The 13,232-nt window shown below is 40.8% G+C and overlaps 1 protein-coding gene across 1 annotated transcript in view; it reads right to left on the reverse strand.

The window, feature by feature from the left end:
- Window positions 1–13,232, reverse strand: part of si:dkeyp-14d3.1 (transmembrane protein 132C) — a 143,760-nt gene that overhangs the window by 11,102 nt on the left and 119,426 nt on the right. The window contains exons 5-6 of the mRNA XM_005473090.4: window positions 11,938–12,081; window positions 3,847–4,055 (exon numbers count right to left, since the gene is read on the reverse strand). Coding sequence (XP_005473147.1) covers window positions 3,847–4,055; window positions 11,938–12,081 — 353 coding nt within the window. The remainder of the gene's footprint in view (window positions 1–3,846; window positions 4,056–11,937; window positions 12,082–13,232) is intronic.

Consider the following 13,232-nt stretch of genomic DNA (forward strand, 5'->3'; position numbering starts at 1 on the left):
AATAAAGGTTTATTCTATTCTATTAACTTGAAGAATCACATTAAAGTTATGGTTATCTCACTGTCATGTCAGGTATGTCCTGAAACAACTGCATTATACTGCTCACAGAACATGGACGCTTTGCGAGCATCTGCACAGATAGCATGTTTACACAAAGCTAGCGAAGAACCCAGGGTGAGCGTATGCAGAACCCGGCCCAGAGCTCTTTAAAGTCTCTTTGGGTTGATTTTCAACATTTCTTTGTGTTGTTAGGTTTGAGTTCATATCGAAACTTCAATTTAATTTATTTTTATTTTATATAGCGCTAAAGCAATAAAACAGTTTCAGGGTGCAAACACAAAAACAAAGATTTCTTGTGTGTCCTCATTAAATGTCAGCGTGTGGGACATTAGCTCCAGGTCTGTATTATTAACTGCTAATGATGTGACAGTGATTTCAGACCTTGTTATGGAGTAATGTAAAAGTAATGCGAGGAACTTTAAAACGAAATACTTTCTCCAGTACCTTCTTCAAAAGTAACAACATGTAATACATTACTACGTGTTTTTACTATATTTTGAAGTTAGTTGTTATATTTGTCTTTTATGTGAATTCCAGGCTTTGTTTTTGGGTTCTTGGAGACAAAGATTGCAAAATAATAAGTGCCTGAAAAGCACTTTGGGTCACTGTCAGCTGAAAATGTACTATATAAATAATTCAGTTGTTTTGGCATTTTTTTATTTGAGTAATGTCTCCAACACTGTTGAAAGACTGGTGACCTGTCCAGGATACACCCTGCCATTCGCTCAGTGACAGATGAGGTAGACATCATAAGATAAACTAGTTTCAAGTGATGGGCTAGACTTAAAAAAAACAAAGACAGAAAAAAAGGAACACCACGCCCCACCTTAAAACTAAGGTTGCTGTAGAGGCTTTTTGGAAACACTGTTTAGCCTGGCATTAGCACATGGCACTGAAAACTAGAGGGGCATGATCTGAATCTGAGTAGTGTTTTGCTACTGAATGTCTGTGCTAATCACTGTTTTTGCATTATGAATAACACGTTTGAGCTTAATTACGCTTGGCACCAGCTAACTCCAATTAGTGGATCGGGGATCGATTTCGTAATCATATCATCAGCTTTGCATGAGTCTTAAGACTCCTGGGTGAGCAGAGGAGCTCAGCCAGGGAGGATTCTGGGCAGACCTGGCACACAGCAGACACCTCGGTCTGGGAGATCTTCTTTTAACAGTTTTCCGATGGAGCTTTGTAACATCGAGTCTGAATGGGCCCTATTTTACAACTCCATGAAAGAGGTTTTGGATGCCTACTGCAGCACCAAACATTGGTGTCTCAGTGCTCAGTCAAGTGTAAACTGACAGGTATGAGTTTACAACTCAGAGGTCACAGTTCTGTCCCTGAAAGAGGTGGTTTGCTTGCGTGGTTTGAGTATCAGTTGCTGCCTCAAGTGGAGAACAGCTTTAGGGTGTTCAGGGTGAGAGAAAAGTGGAGCTGGAGATCACACACAGAGTGATCCAGCGTCTAGAGACGTGCTGAACTGGTCCCTTGTACATTGTGAGGTTACACTACTCTTTACAATACTTTTGCATTACTTCAGAAATGACCTGAAATGCACCGTCACATAATTGCCAGTTGACTATACAAACATTAGGCTACTGTTCCACACACCATCACAAATCAGCAACACAAAGCAAAGATGAAAACCAGCTCAAAGAGACAAAGAGGTAGAAATGAAACTTCAAATACTACAAGCCTGACTGCTCATCCCTGCCTTTATTGCCTGTTCAAGTCCAGGCCCACAGTAACCATCGCCATATTATTTTTCCAATGCAGTAATTGAAAGTTTCTCATCAATAATTGCATTGTTTGAATCATTTTGAGTGCAAACGCTTGAAATTCACAGCCAATGATTTGACAAATAGCTCTGATGTTCGAGAGCACGCGCTGACATGCAGACTGAACCGGCATGTAATTGTTACACTTATAAATGTGATTATTAGTTAGGTGTAACACATTCAGGAGTAAACAAGCTGATGGTGAAGTCTGACCATTTTAGCCTCGGCATAAATCTTATATGCCAATACTTGTGCAACCATCTCAAAATCTAATCTAAGGTTAATCTAATAAACAAATCACACTCAGTGCTGAGAACAACCCGCTTCACAAAGCAGTTTTTCTTTCCGCTCCGTTCGCTTTCAAGCCCAGCTCTGACTTAAGAGGAGGTGCTGCATATTAATGCGTGTGTCATGCTTATTTTTGTTGTGCCCGTGGATCATGTGCTGTGTTTGTGTTGGCATTTTATTTTCTACTACAGTGACACGATGAAGGTCGTTATAGCAGGGATGTTGTTTCTATATGAAAGAACACTGGTGGATATTTTTCGAATTTGAATGCTGCTATTTGTTTTACAGCAGCAAGAAAACACTCGGTATGCACTCTATAGGATAACTGAGGACTGCTTTTTCTTTTTGAGTTTGAATATTAAATGATCAACTTGATTAAACAAGTAAAATCTCAACATACATATCCTGAGAGAAGCGGTAAAGGATGGTGGATGCTCGAGTGCTACGCCTACACTTAGGTTTGCTGTCTGCGAAGGCTTATCTTGTCTGTGCTTTGACAGGGCTTAGGGAGGGAAGAGGTGAGCCATACAGGCAGTGTCAGTCAAAACTGTGTGAGGAGTACATTTGCAGTTCTCCCACTAACAGGCCTAATGTGTCTTTATTTTTTTTTATATATTTCTGTCTCTCTCCTCCCAGCGTGGCCACAACTTGCCAGCTTCCCCAATAGAGGAATGGCGTGCCGCTTGCTATTGTTGCTCGCTGGCTTACTCCTCCGTGTGCTTACGGACCGTGGACCAAAGCTTATTCTCATCAACAGGTATAGCGCTTCTTTGCAAGGTCACGCCTGTTATCCCCCGATAAACAAAGACGTGCCGAAGATGGGGAAAAACAAAGCTCCGGTGCTGGCGTCAACAGTGACAACACAGCTTGGCTGTCTCCGCTGATAAAGGCATAGCAGCACACAGCTGGAAAAGCAACAACCTGGACAAGCCACAGTATTAGTTGAATGCTGTCACTCAAAATAAGAGGGGAGCAGGGATAATTAGAGTAGCCACACTGGTGCGTGGGATGACTTAAAGTCCAACTTCAACGCTTTTCCTGAAGTAATTACGGTAGGTGGCTGATAACTGCTCCATCAATTGATGGATTTCAACAGTTGCAGAGTAACACTGCGCAGCAGCGTTAGCAGAGGTGCTGTGTAGTGATGAGGCCCCAGGGGAGAAGTCTGACCTCCAGACAGCTCTAATAATGTTCTTTCCAACTGACAGGCACAAGGCGCAATGGCAGGCCACCCTGAGCCAGTCGTAATGACAAGCTGTAATGCACAGGTCAGCCATTTTGTTATCAGCCAAGACCTGTCAGTAGGACTGAAGTCAGGAAGAGACAGGTGGAGTGGTGTTCGTCACATGTCACATCATTATCTTATCTTTGCCATTACTGAAATCAAATACATCACCGAGGAGAAAGGCTATTCTTGAACTTGTACTTTCTTGAAACTGGGGCTGCAAAAGTGAACAAATTACCAATTTATTTTTATTAAACTTAACAACTTGTACTAAAGGTTGTGATGTAACCTTGGCGTTCTTTCTTGGATAACTGTAAATTACGCCTGGAAATGGCTGCGCATGAGCTGACACGAAAGTGAGAAAATGACTAAACATTAATTATAAAGATCACGTTATATTCCATCCAATTAGTAAAACAAATGTCTCCCTGAAAAAATAAGAGAGCAGAACACACAGTCGCAAAGCCCCTTTAGCAACAGATGCACGCGCTGCAGTACCTCTGATTGGTGGCCATTATTGGCACCCTCCACCCTTTGATCTGGCTCAGCTCCGTGTCTGACACCTCAATCTGGAGGGGGAGACGGGGGATCCACACGTTGAGCTCCAGCTGAGCACTTAGGTATCCGTGGGTGAAGTTCACCATCATCTTCGCCTTGCCCTTCATCTCCTTGCCGTTCACAAAAACGTAGTCACACCTGTCAGACACCTGCGTGCGAGGAGGGGGAAGGATTAAAAAAGACAGCATTTAAGTTGAGCTCTTCTGACAGCTGCGCTAGATGACTACACAGCAAATTACACAGTGCAATATACTGTACAGAGTACCATGTTGGCCCCGGCCCTGCCAGTTGATTATAAGGCTTTACACTTCTGAGCACTCCTCTGATATAGCATTCCTGTAACTACTTTGAACAAGATGAAAGGTCCTCGATCTGCTCGACTCTCAGGAGAAGAGGGGGGAGGACAGCGAGGACATCTTTGAACCTGAGGGAAAGCACAGCGTGGTCTGCTGTTTTATTGTTGTTCAGCCTGCAGCTGAAAGAGGAACCAGCAGATGGACACTAGTAAGATGAGAGCTGATAAAAATGACCAAAGTTGAAACTAGTTGTTTTGTAAATTATGTCATAGAAAGAATAAGTGAGCCAGTTTTGTGCTTTAGAAACATGTAACCGTCAGAGGGTTACTCCTTGATTATTGATTGTGAGGATTTACAGACACACACAATTATCTCTTTAAGTCTAAGCACTTAATAGGTAATTATTTAGTATATCTTGAATGTAGAAACACATTTTTTTATTCCTCTGGGCGTTTTCTCAACCGTACATATTAATCTCATCATGTAACAGACTGCCATGGCTGGTACCAGATGGAGTTCGATGGTCTGGGAAAAATATCTTTTTTTTCCTCGCTTCTTCTTCTTCCAAGTTATTTCTCTACAGTGAGATAAAACCATAAACAACCATTTATCATGAAGCTGTGGCAGGATATCCTCTGAGACCAAAGGAGGAAAAAAACATTGTGTGTGACAGAATGTGTTCTGTTCACTTCACCTTCAGCATGAAGCTAGCTGTGGAGTCTGTGTGGTACCGTGGAAAGTAAATGTGGCTGTTTTGTATAAATAAAAGCAGATATTTGGAGAGTTGCTGCATCGATTTTTTTTATTTTATTTATTTCTTTTTTCTGTCTGCACCACTGAGCTTGCAGGCTGAACTAGTGGCATTCCTCAAGAACTGGTATGTGGATTGCAAGTATAGCCCCACTTGGTGTACGCCTGATCAAAACAACAGAACATCAAAACAGCATCATGAGAGACCTTCCAGCTGATTTCTTTTGCTTCCATTCATCTTGACATATGGATATAAACACGCAGCTTCAAAGTCAGGAAAGAACTGAAAGAACAATTTGATGCAATAACATGTACATGCAAAATCTGCTTTGAAATGAAATGCATAGTAGTGTTTGCAATGTACAGTTTTTGTGCAAGAAAATACATACCTTCAACACTATTTCGGTACTTTGTCTTCTTATTCAGTTTTTGTATAAAACTATTTTGGACATATCTGTAGTCCACATGTGCACATTTGCTCATTTCTTTGTTTTCTCTTTGCCTTCCTGAGTTTGACAGCAGGTCGGCAGTGCAGAGAGGTGATTCTTTCTCTCTTTTGTCAACAAGACGACATGGTAGTGATTATGATACAAGTTTATACTTTACACAAGTTTCACAAAGTTCCCCCAAATCTGATCTGATCTGAATTAAGCTGCTTTTCTCTGTAAGGTTGTCTCCTTCTCCACTGGTAAACCGCTTATCCCTCTGACTGCTTGTGCATTTGTGCAGAAAACTTCAGAGTCAAACTGACCAAACCTTCATATCAGGGATCAGAGGTGAGCCGGGTCTCCGGCTACAACAGCAGTCTTTAGTGGAAGATCTCGCAGTGACCAAGCCAAGAGGTGGCACATGTGGCGAGCATCATAAGCACTTATGATTGTTTTTTTATATATGAATATTCAGAACAAATGGCCTGAACTGTGGAGCTTAAAATCACTTTTTGGATGCAGTGCATGAAATTCAGCATGCATCACAAACTCACACATTTGTTAGAGTAACAGCACTGGAAAGAGTCCAGAGTTGCACAAGGAGAGGATCTTGAAGGGGACAACATCAGCCAACATTAACCAAATTAAAAAGTTTTTATCTTATTTTAAGTGTTTCTGAAGCACGTACTATGGAATCCAACTTGCTGTTATGCTTGAATTTTACTCTAATTTACGCAGGGATGGAATCTCACTAGCCAAATCATTGGGAACTTCAGTAGCACTTTATAATACGGCCATACTTGCCAACCTTGAGACCTCAGAATTAGGGAGACATTCAAAAGGGCTGTTGGGGGGGGGGTACATTTTACAGTGTTTATTTATCAGATAAAATAAGTTAAATGTCACCGTTATTATTGGCTGGCCGGAAACAGCAAGGATGTCCAAATTCAGAGGCTACTTCCACCTGAGGACCCGGCCTTCATGGTCTAAAGAAAGCTGGGTAGGCCGGAAATGAGCGACTGTGAAATTGGACGGTCTAGCCTTCAGAATTATGTCACGAGCTCTCTCGGTGGAGTGAAACTCTGCCGTCTGCTCCTTGCTATCTAAAATATAACCAGACGCTGGCGTAAATTCTTGATCATCTCACACTTCTGTTTAATCAGTTTTCTGTTTGATGTTTATTCAGCTGTGTGAAAACCCCGGAGGAACCCTCCCGAGGGATTAATAAAGTTACATTTAATCTAATCTAATCTAATCTAATAACTTTAATCTCAGCCAAACCGATTTACTCACGAACAAATAAAACACTGAATAAGCCAAACAATTACATTTTTAAGTTATCAAAGTGACTTATATATCATGTTTAACCCGAGTAGCGAAAGACCGTGGGGGTTTGAAAACGATGTGCTGGGAGTTCGCTGTTCTCGCCGGCTCAGATATTTGAAGTTTACACAGCTACGTTCTCGCCTGAAAATATGTTAAAAGTTTTTTTGCGACCCAGAAAGAGAAATAAGAGTAATATTAAAACTGAGTAGCTGCCGTCATTGTTGGAAACTGGAATTGGCTGGGCCGCACTATGAATTCTGCGATATGGTTTTTCAATTTTGGTGTCCGGGTGGAAAATCGGGAGAAATTCGGGAGAATGGTGGCTCCGGGAGATTTTCGGGAGGGGCACTGAAATTCGGGATTCTCCCGGAAAAATCGGGAGGGTTGGCATGTATGAATACGGCCTGTGACTAAGGGTGTAATTCTGCAGCATTACAATGTAATTAAACTTACTTACAAACATCTACTAATAGATACACTTGAGTAAAAGAGTAATAATTATTATTTTTATACAGAAGAAGAAACAATTATACTGTAAGTAACTTTAAGTAATGCTGTAACTGAACTGATTGCACACTGCTTAAAATGACTCATGGCATAATTATTTATTTTTTCTTTGTACAAACTTGAATTGCTACCCCTTATTTATAGCGTATCTACTGCTACGTGTTTGTAGGTAAACGTAATTACATGTTCATTTCAAATAAAATACATTGAAATTCCATTTAATTCTGGGACAGTTCACCCTTTGTTGTGGGCCACTGTTCAGCTGTTGAAAATAAGGTGATATAACAAACAGTTTACTGTGTCTGCCTCAACGTTATTGTACCAATAAAACTACCACTACAACAACACCGTGACAAAGCACCAAATATTCACACACTCAACCAAACACAGACACAGGTGGCATTGTTGCGGCTGAAAATAAATACAGCCTCAATTTCCTCTCATTGCTTTTCATTTAACAAAAATTACTTAGCAAATATTGTTTTCGTGCCAGTTTCTGTGTGGACATTTGTTTTTACACCAGCCATTCTTAAACTGTTAAAAAGTCTCCCGCACAGCAGCGAGCTATCAAAGGCAGTGGACTTTATGACCAGAGACCAAAAAGCTCTGAAAGCCCCTGTGAGAAAGATGAAAAGCACGCTGTAGGGCATCCTTCAAGGCTACATCTAACCATCAGAGAACTTCTGTTAAGGACTGCACAGGCCTTGCATTTTCAAGTGGACACATGCAGGATGAGTGGATATTTCCTCTGTCTTATTACGCCAAATACAGAGAACGTACAAAGTGGTACCTTGTAATACAGCACACTGAAACACAGAGCGACGGCTTAAAGAAGCTTTTAAATGTCTGTACGAGCGTGGCGTCCCTCCCCTGGTTACAGTCAGTCATGGAGCAGATTGGACTCAGCGCTCCCGATGCGGGAGTGTGTTTGAACAGATAAAGATGTCAGAGGAGTCCCTGCTCTTTATCAGCTCTCATTGTTAGCCTCTTTTTCTCTCACCACACTCAGTCTGCTGAGACTGAAGTGCTTTTGACAGTCTCTTCATCTCTGACTCTACTTAGTTGGTGTGAAGCAACTTAGCTGCATGAGCAGCGAATTGCAGGCTATGCGATGCCTGACTGAACGACGTGCAGGGCTCACTGACCATATCTTGTAGCTAAACGAAAAAACAGTACAGGAGAGTTTATTAGCCTACAAAATTTAAATTAATAAAAGAATTTGTAAACATCTGGTATTATTAACCTACAGCTCTGCTACGGTATTCTTAATGACAGGGAAATTACTGTAACTGCCTGCTAGGAATTTGATCAACACCCCAGTAACCTAGGGAGAAACAATTACAGAAAACATGGCAGCTGACATCGTGCTGTCCCGACCAGTTACACAGGGGAGCTTATACCGCCCTGCTGTGCGCTCTTATTGGCCAGAATAGACTTAAATCAATATTGCGACATAAGAGGACACTGCCACTTAATCAGCAGGCCCTTTAACCCCTCCTCCACCCTCCTCCACTGGGTATGCATCGCGCCACGCCGAGGGTGGAACTGCCTCTGCAAGTTACACGCTCTCTGTCATTCTTCTTTACAAAGTATCATAAACGTCCAGGAGGATCCACCGCCACATTAATCAGGCGCATTAGGCAGCTAACGGGAGAATACTTACAGAGGACATTAAGGCTGTCTCTGGATCTAGCCCAGGAAATTAACTACTCACCAGACAGACACAATCCAAGGCAGATATGAGCGATGGGAGTAGGGAGCATGAAGGTAGGATGAGTCTGTCTCTGGCTTGTACACAGAGCCGGTTTGACAGAAGCAATTAAGCTGCTCAGACTTCTCTGCATAAGATTCAGCGCTCACTTCAGTGCAAGGAAAGAGTTTGCACATAGCGAGGTTTCTAATGACTATGTTGCGCAACGATAGCAGGAGTTGCAGGAGCTCGCTCATAACACGACCTTCATGGCGAATGTGAAGATGGAAGATTTTCCCTGCAATTTCATGAATGTGTGTGTTGTTGTTGTTATTTCAACTATTCTTCCATTTGTGCGAGCTGCTGAAACACCGCACATCTTTTCTGACTAGAAATCAGAGGTCAGTTCTGAAACAAGAAATTGTTTAACGCTGAGAAGAGAGAGCTCCAAGTTATTAATGTTACGAATGTTATGAATGAATTGTTGTTTTGCTGTATCAGTACTTTCTTCACACAGAGGTAAGTTCTATACCCTTAAAAAGCTTTTGTCAAAGGGACATCCAATGAACTTGCACAGTTGCCCAGGGGTGATATTTATGAAAATGTGACACATCAAAGGCTGTGATTGGCACTAAGAGAAAAATGAAATCTGTTACATGGATATGGATTTATGAAGTAAACCATGGGTAACCACAGCCAGTGGAGGCAACCTGAAGAAAGAAGAACTTGTTAATCAACATTATTGCAGAAGCTATCACTCCTATGGCTTTGGTTGGAAGGTGAATATGAGCTAAGGAGGCAACTGGAAAACAAAAATATGCCTTCTACAAGAAACTTGGCTTTCTTTGGAAGAGTGCTGGATCTGAGCCAGAGGTCACAAGACACTTGTTTTGGATTGTGTGAACATGTATAAGGTGATGTAGGCAAACTAAGTGAAAAAAGAGGACAATGACACAAATGAGATATCAAAATTGCCTCAATCTGACAACACAGCCAATAGAAGAGCTTGCTCTCTGGCCAAAAACATTTTAATGACTGTGGCTACATGGAGCAGAGCAGGTATGAAGTAGAAAAGGTCCATACTGGCTTCCCATAGATCCACACACAGTAAATGCAGCTCATATGGTGAGCTTTGCATGAGCCTTAAATGTAGCTGTCAACATGATAATCCAGAATAAGCACAGACACAGCCTTATTTCTTCCTACACAGAACCAAATTAGTGTAAACTGCACAAATTCCCAAAGAGGTTTAAAGAAAAAGCATGTAAGCTGGTATTTCTTTATAATTTACTGTAATTCAGGAGGCTGGAGTAAGTGGAAGCACCATTTCATGTGATGTGATTCACTGTTCTATGTTAATGTCACTCTGTGTTTATTTAATCCTAATCGTCCAGGTCACAATCTGTCACCTTTATGTATACGATCACAGGCTATGATTAGCAAAAAAGCCTTCCTGAGTGAGCAACAGTAAGTATGCTGCAGGTGGGGCTTTTTGTTTTTAAAGAAGAAGCATCCTTCTCCACCTAATCATCCTCCAGGACACACTTAAGACAATTTAAGATGATCAATTGTGGTAAATGTTCTCCTCTACTATAGCTTTTGATTTTTGTCTCATTGTTGCTTTTCAGCGTACTTACATTAGTCGATTCCCCTAATCTTCAAGGTGAATCGTGACAGCATTTAACAGGAAACATGACCCAGCAATGTGGTGTTTTTTTGATATAAACTAACATCACAGCCATTTAGAAATGGAAACAGACCAAAGGCCTTTTCATTGTGGGGCTTTTTGGATAGAGCCAGTGGAGGCAGAAAAAATAGTGGGGCAATTAAAGGAGAGATGACATGCAGCAAAGAGCCTCAGGCAGAATCTAACCAAGACACTGCAGGAAGGGCCAAAGCTTCTGTACACGGGCCTGCACACTCATCCAAATGAGCCGTGGGGGTGCTGACTGATGTGACTGTTTCTTCTTTGGGTTTGCATTGAGTCTCTTGGATCCTGTCTCAGAGTGACTTCCTTTGTTTGCGTAGCAAAGCCACTTTTACACTTTTTTGTTTTTTGGTCTCACGCTGCAGGTTTAAAAGGGACCGTATAAAGAAAAAGTTGTCAGTAGTCACTGCATATCAAACATGCTCTTTCATGTTGTTTTCCAGTGTTTGTTTTTATTTTCTTCAGGGTGCATGTGTGCTAAATGTACTAAACATCATTTCAACACTTCCTATAAAACATGCACTACCTACCTTATCTTTAATATAATTACATGGGCTCATATGTGGGTTAATTTAGATTACATGCTGTTCACATTTAACAGATCAACTATTAATCATTTAAACACATTTTGCTGGTATATCCACACATAAAGGTTATATTATAGATAACTAAAATAAAATAAAATTTGAAAAACAAAATCTTGTTAACTAATATAAAAATAAAAACTAGTCCTAAAAGTAAAGAACTACAAAAAATGATGTTGTTAAGCTGAAAACCTAACAAAAATAAAATAAAATAAAATATGCCCAAATTGTTTGCCTAATGAGACTTTGATGGATGTCTACAAGACCGGGAGTCAACTGCTTTCAACAAGTTCTGTGTTTTTATTGTAAATCTTGCTTTTGACATATGCCTTTCATACAATAATAATAAAATAGTAAAACTAACACAGAAAATAATGAAAACTAAAGAAAACTACACTTTTTCAAACAGTAAAAACCAAACTGAACCAATAAAACCCACTCTGGAAAATAAATGAAACCAAACTGAACTAAAACCGAAGAGTTGACACATACACAACATTACTTAAGAATCTAATATACTAGTACTGCACCTATATATCTAAAGTCATATTTGCACAGGGCATCACCTTGGTACTGCACTGCGCTGTAGCAGCTCATGTAAAAATAAATAAATAAAATGTCACTCTTTGAAAAACATCAACAGAAACCTATCTGAAGCATGCGATGCCACGGTGTTTATGCGAGAGCAGAGATTGCGGGAGTCTTTCCCCCCCCCCTCTTTTCAGAAGTTGATCTTACTGACCTTGACCACGTCTTCGTCTGTTGAGCGACATGTCACCGCTTCAGAGACGTCAGTAACAGAGGCGTCAGTTCCAACAGTCACCACCTTTACAGGAACAGCCACCGTCTTTCCAGTCAATACAGCGGTGTTCAGAATCTCAGAGTCCTGAAGATATAAAAGGAAGACAGAGATCAAAGCAAAGAAACGGTTAGAAAGTAACAGCTTAGAAATGAAAGTTAATCATTTGTGGATAAACCTTCAGACTAATAACTGATGGACATCTTATCTTATCTTATCCTTTATCTTTACCTTGCCTTACCTACAATGTTTTTCATAAAAGTCAAAGTGAAACTTAACCTGCCAACACTAGTCAGTTCCATTATGTATAAATTGGCACTTACTGCCCAATCTCACTTAACTAGAGTCTATGTGAAAAAAAGAAATACCAAATGCTCCAATTTGCCCCTGGACTGCAGTAGAGATCGTTCCAGTAAATGACCTCAGTGATCAGACAGCCCTGGTCCTTTAAGTCCACTGGCACAGCTTCATTACTCTGAACAGAAATCTTAACCTTTCATTACAGACACACACAGACGCACGCAGTCACACATACACACACCAGCATTGTTACAGAAGATAATCGGGACCAATTAAGATAAGTCTGAGTTAACTTTTTTCTCTCTGAAGTCACCAAAGCACATTGGATTGTCTCTTCTGTCTATTCAGCCCAAAGAAATTGCACTTCAATTACACAAATTGCTACAGAACCCTGGGCGCCACAGTAAATAGCCGCTACTAAGGTCAAAGTGTACTTTTCAATAGTTATAGTGTACAGCACGCATATATTGTGCCTGGTGAACTGAGGGGACTTCAGCTAATTGTGAAGCATGACAAAAGTCTCTATTTTCAAGATGTTTTCATTCTGCTAAAGAGACTTCCTCACAAAAGCTCAGATTTCCTTGATTTCAATAGGCGAGAACCCCAAGGCATCTTTTTCTGTCCCCTCTGTATTGAAGCTTTGCCAGCACTGAAGATGTTTTCCTACTATTTTTTTCCCCCCTTTTAACAGAGAAATCTTCCTCTGGAGTGATGCCTGTTGAATTAAACGTCACATTTGTTTAGTGTTTTATTGCTAAACCTGACAGCCACAGACAGGACCAATCTACAGTGTCTGACTTCCTGTCCATATTCATATGTATTCCACAGTCACCAGGGAAGTACACAAGAGCCGTGCACTCGCTTTCCAAAGACTTGTTTGTGAGCTTTCCAATGGAACTCATTCAAAGAAAAAGAAAAAAAGAAAAGAAAAGGAGGAT

This window comes from Oreochromis niloticus, linkage group LG12, assembly GCF_001858045.2.
Source record: "Oreochromis niloticus isolate F11D_XX linkage group LG12, O_niloticus_UMD_NMBU, whole genome shotgun sequence".
NCBI classification, from domain to species: domain Eukaryota; kingdom Metazoa; phylum Chordata; class Actinopteri; order Cichliformes; family Cichlidae; genus Oreochromis; species Oreochromis niloticus.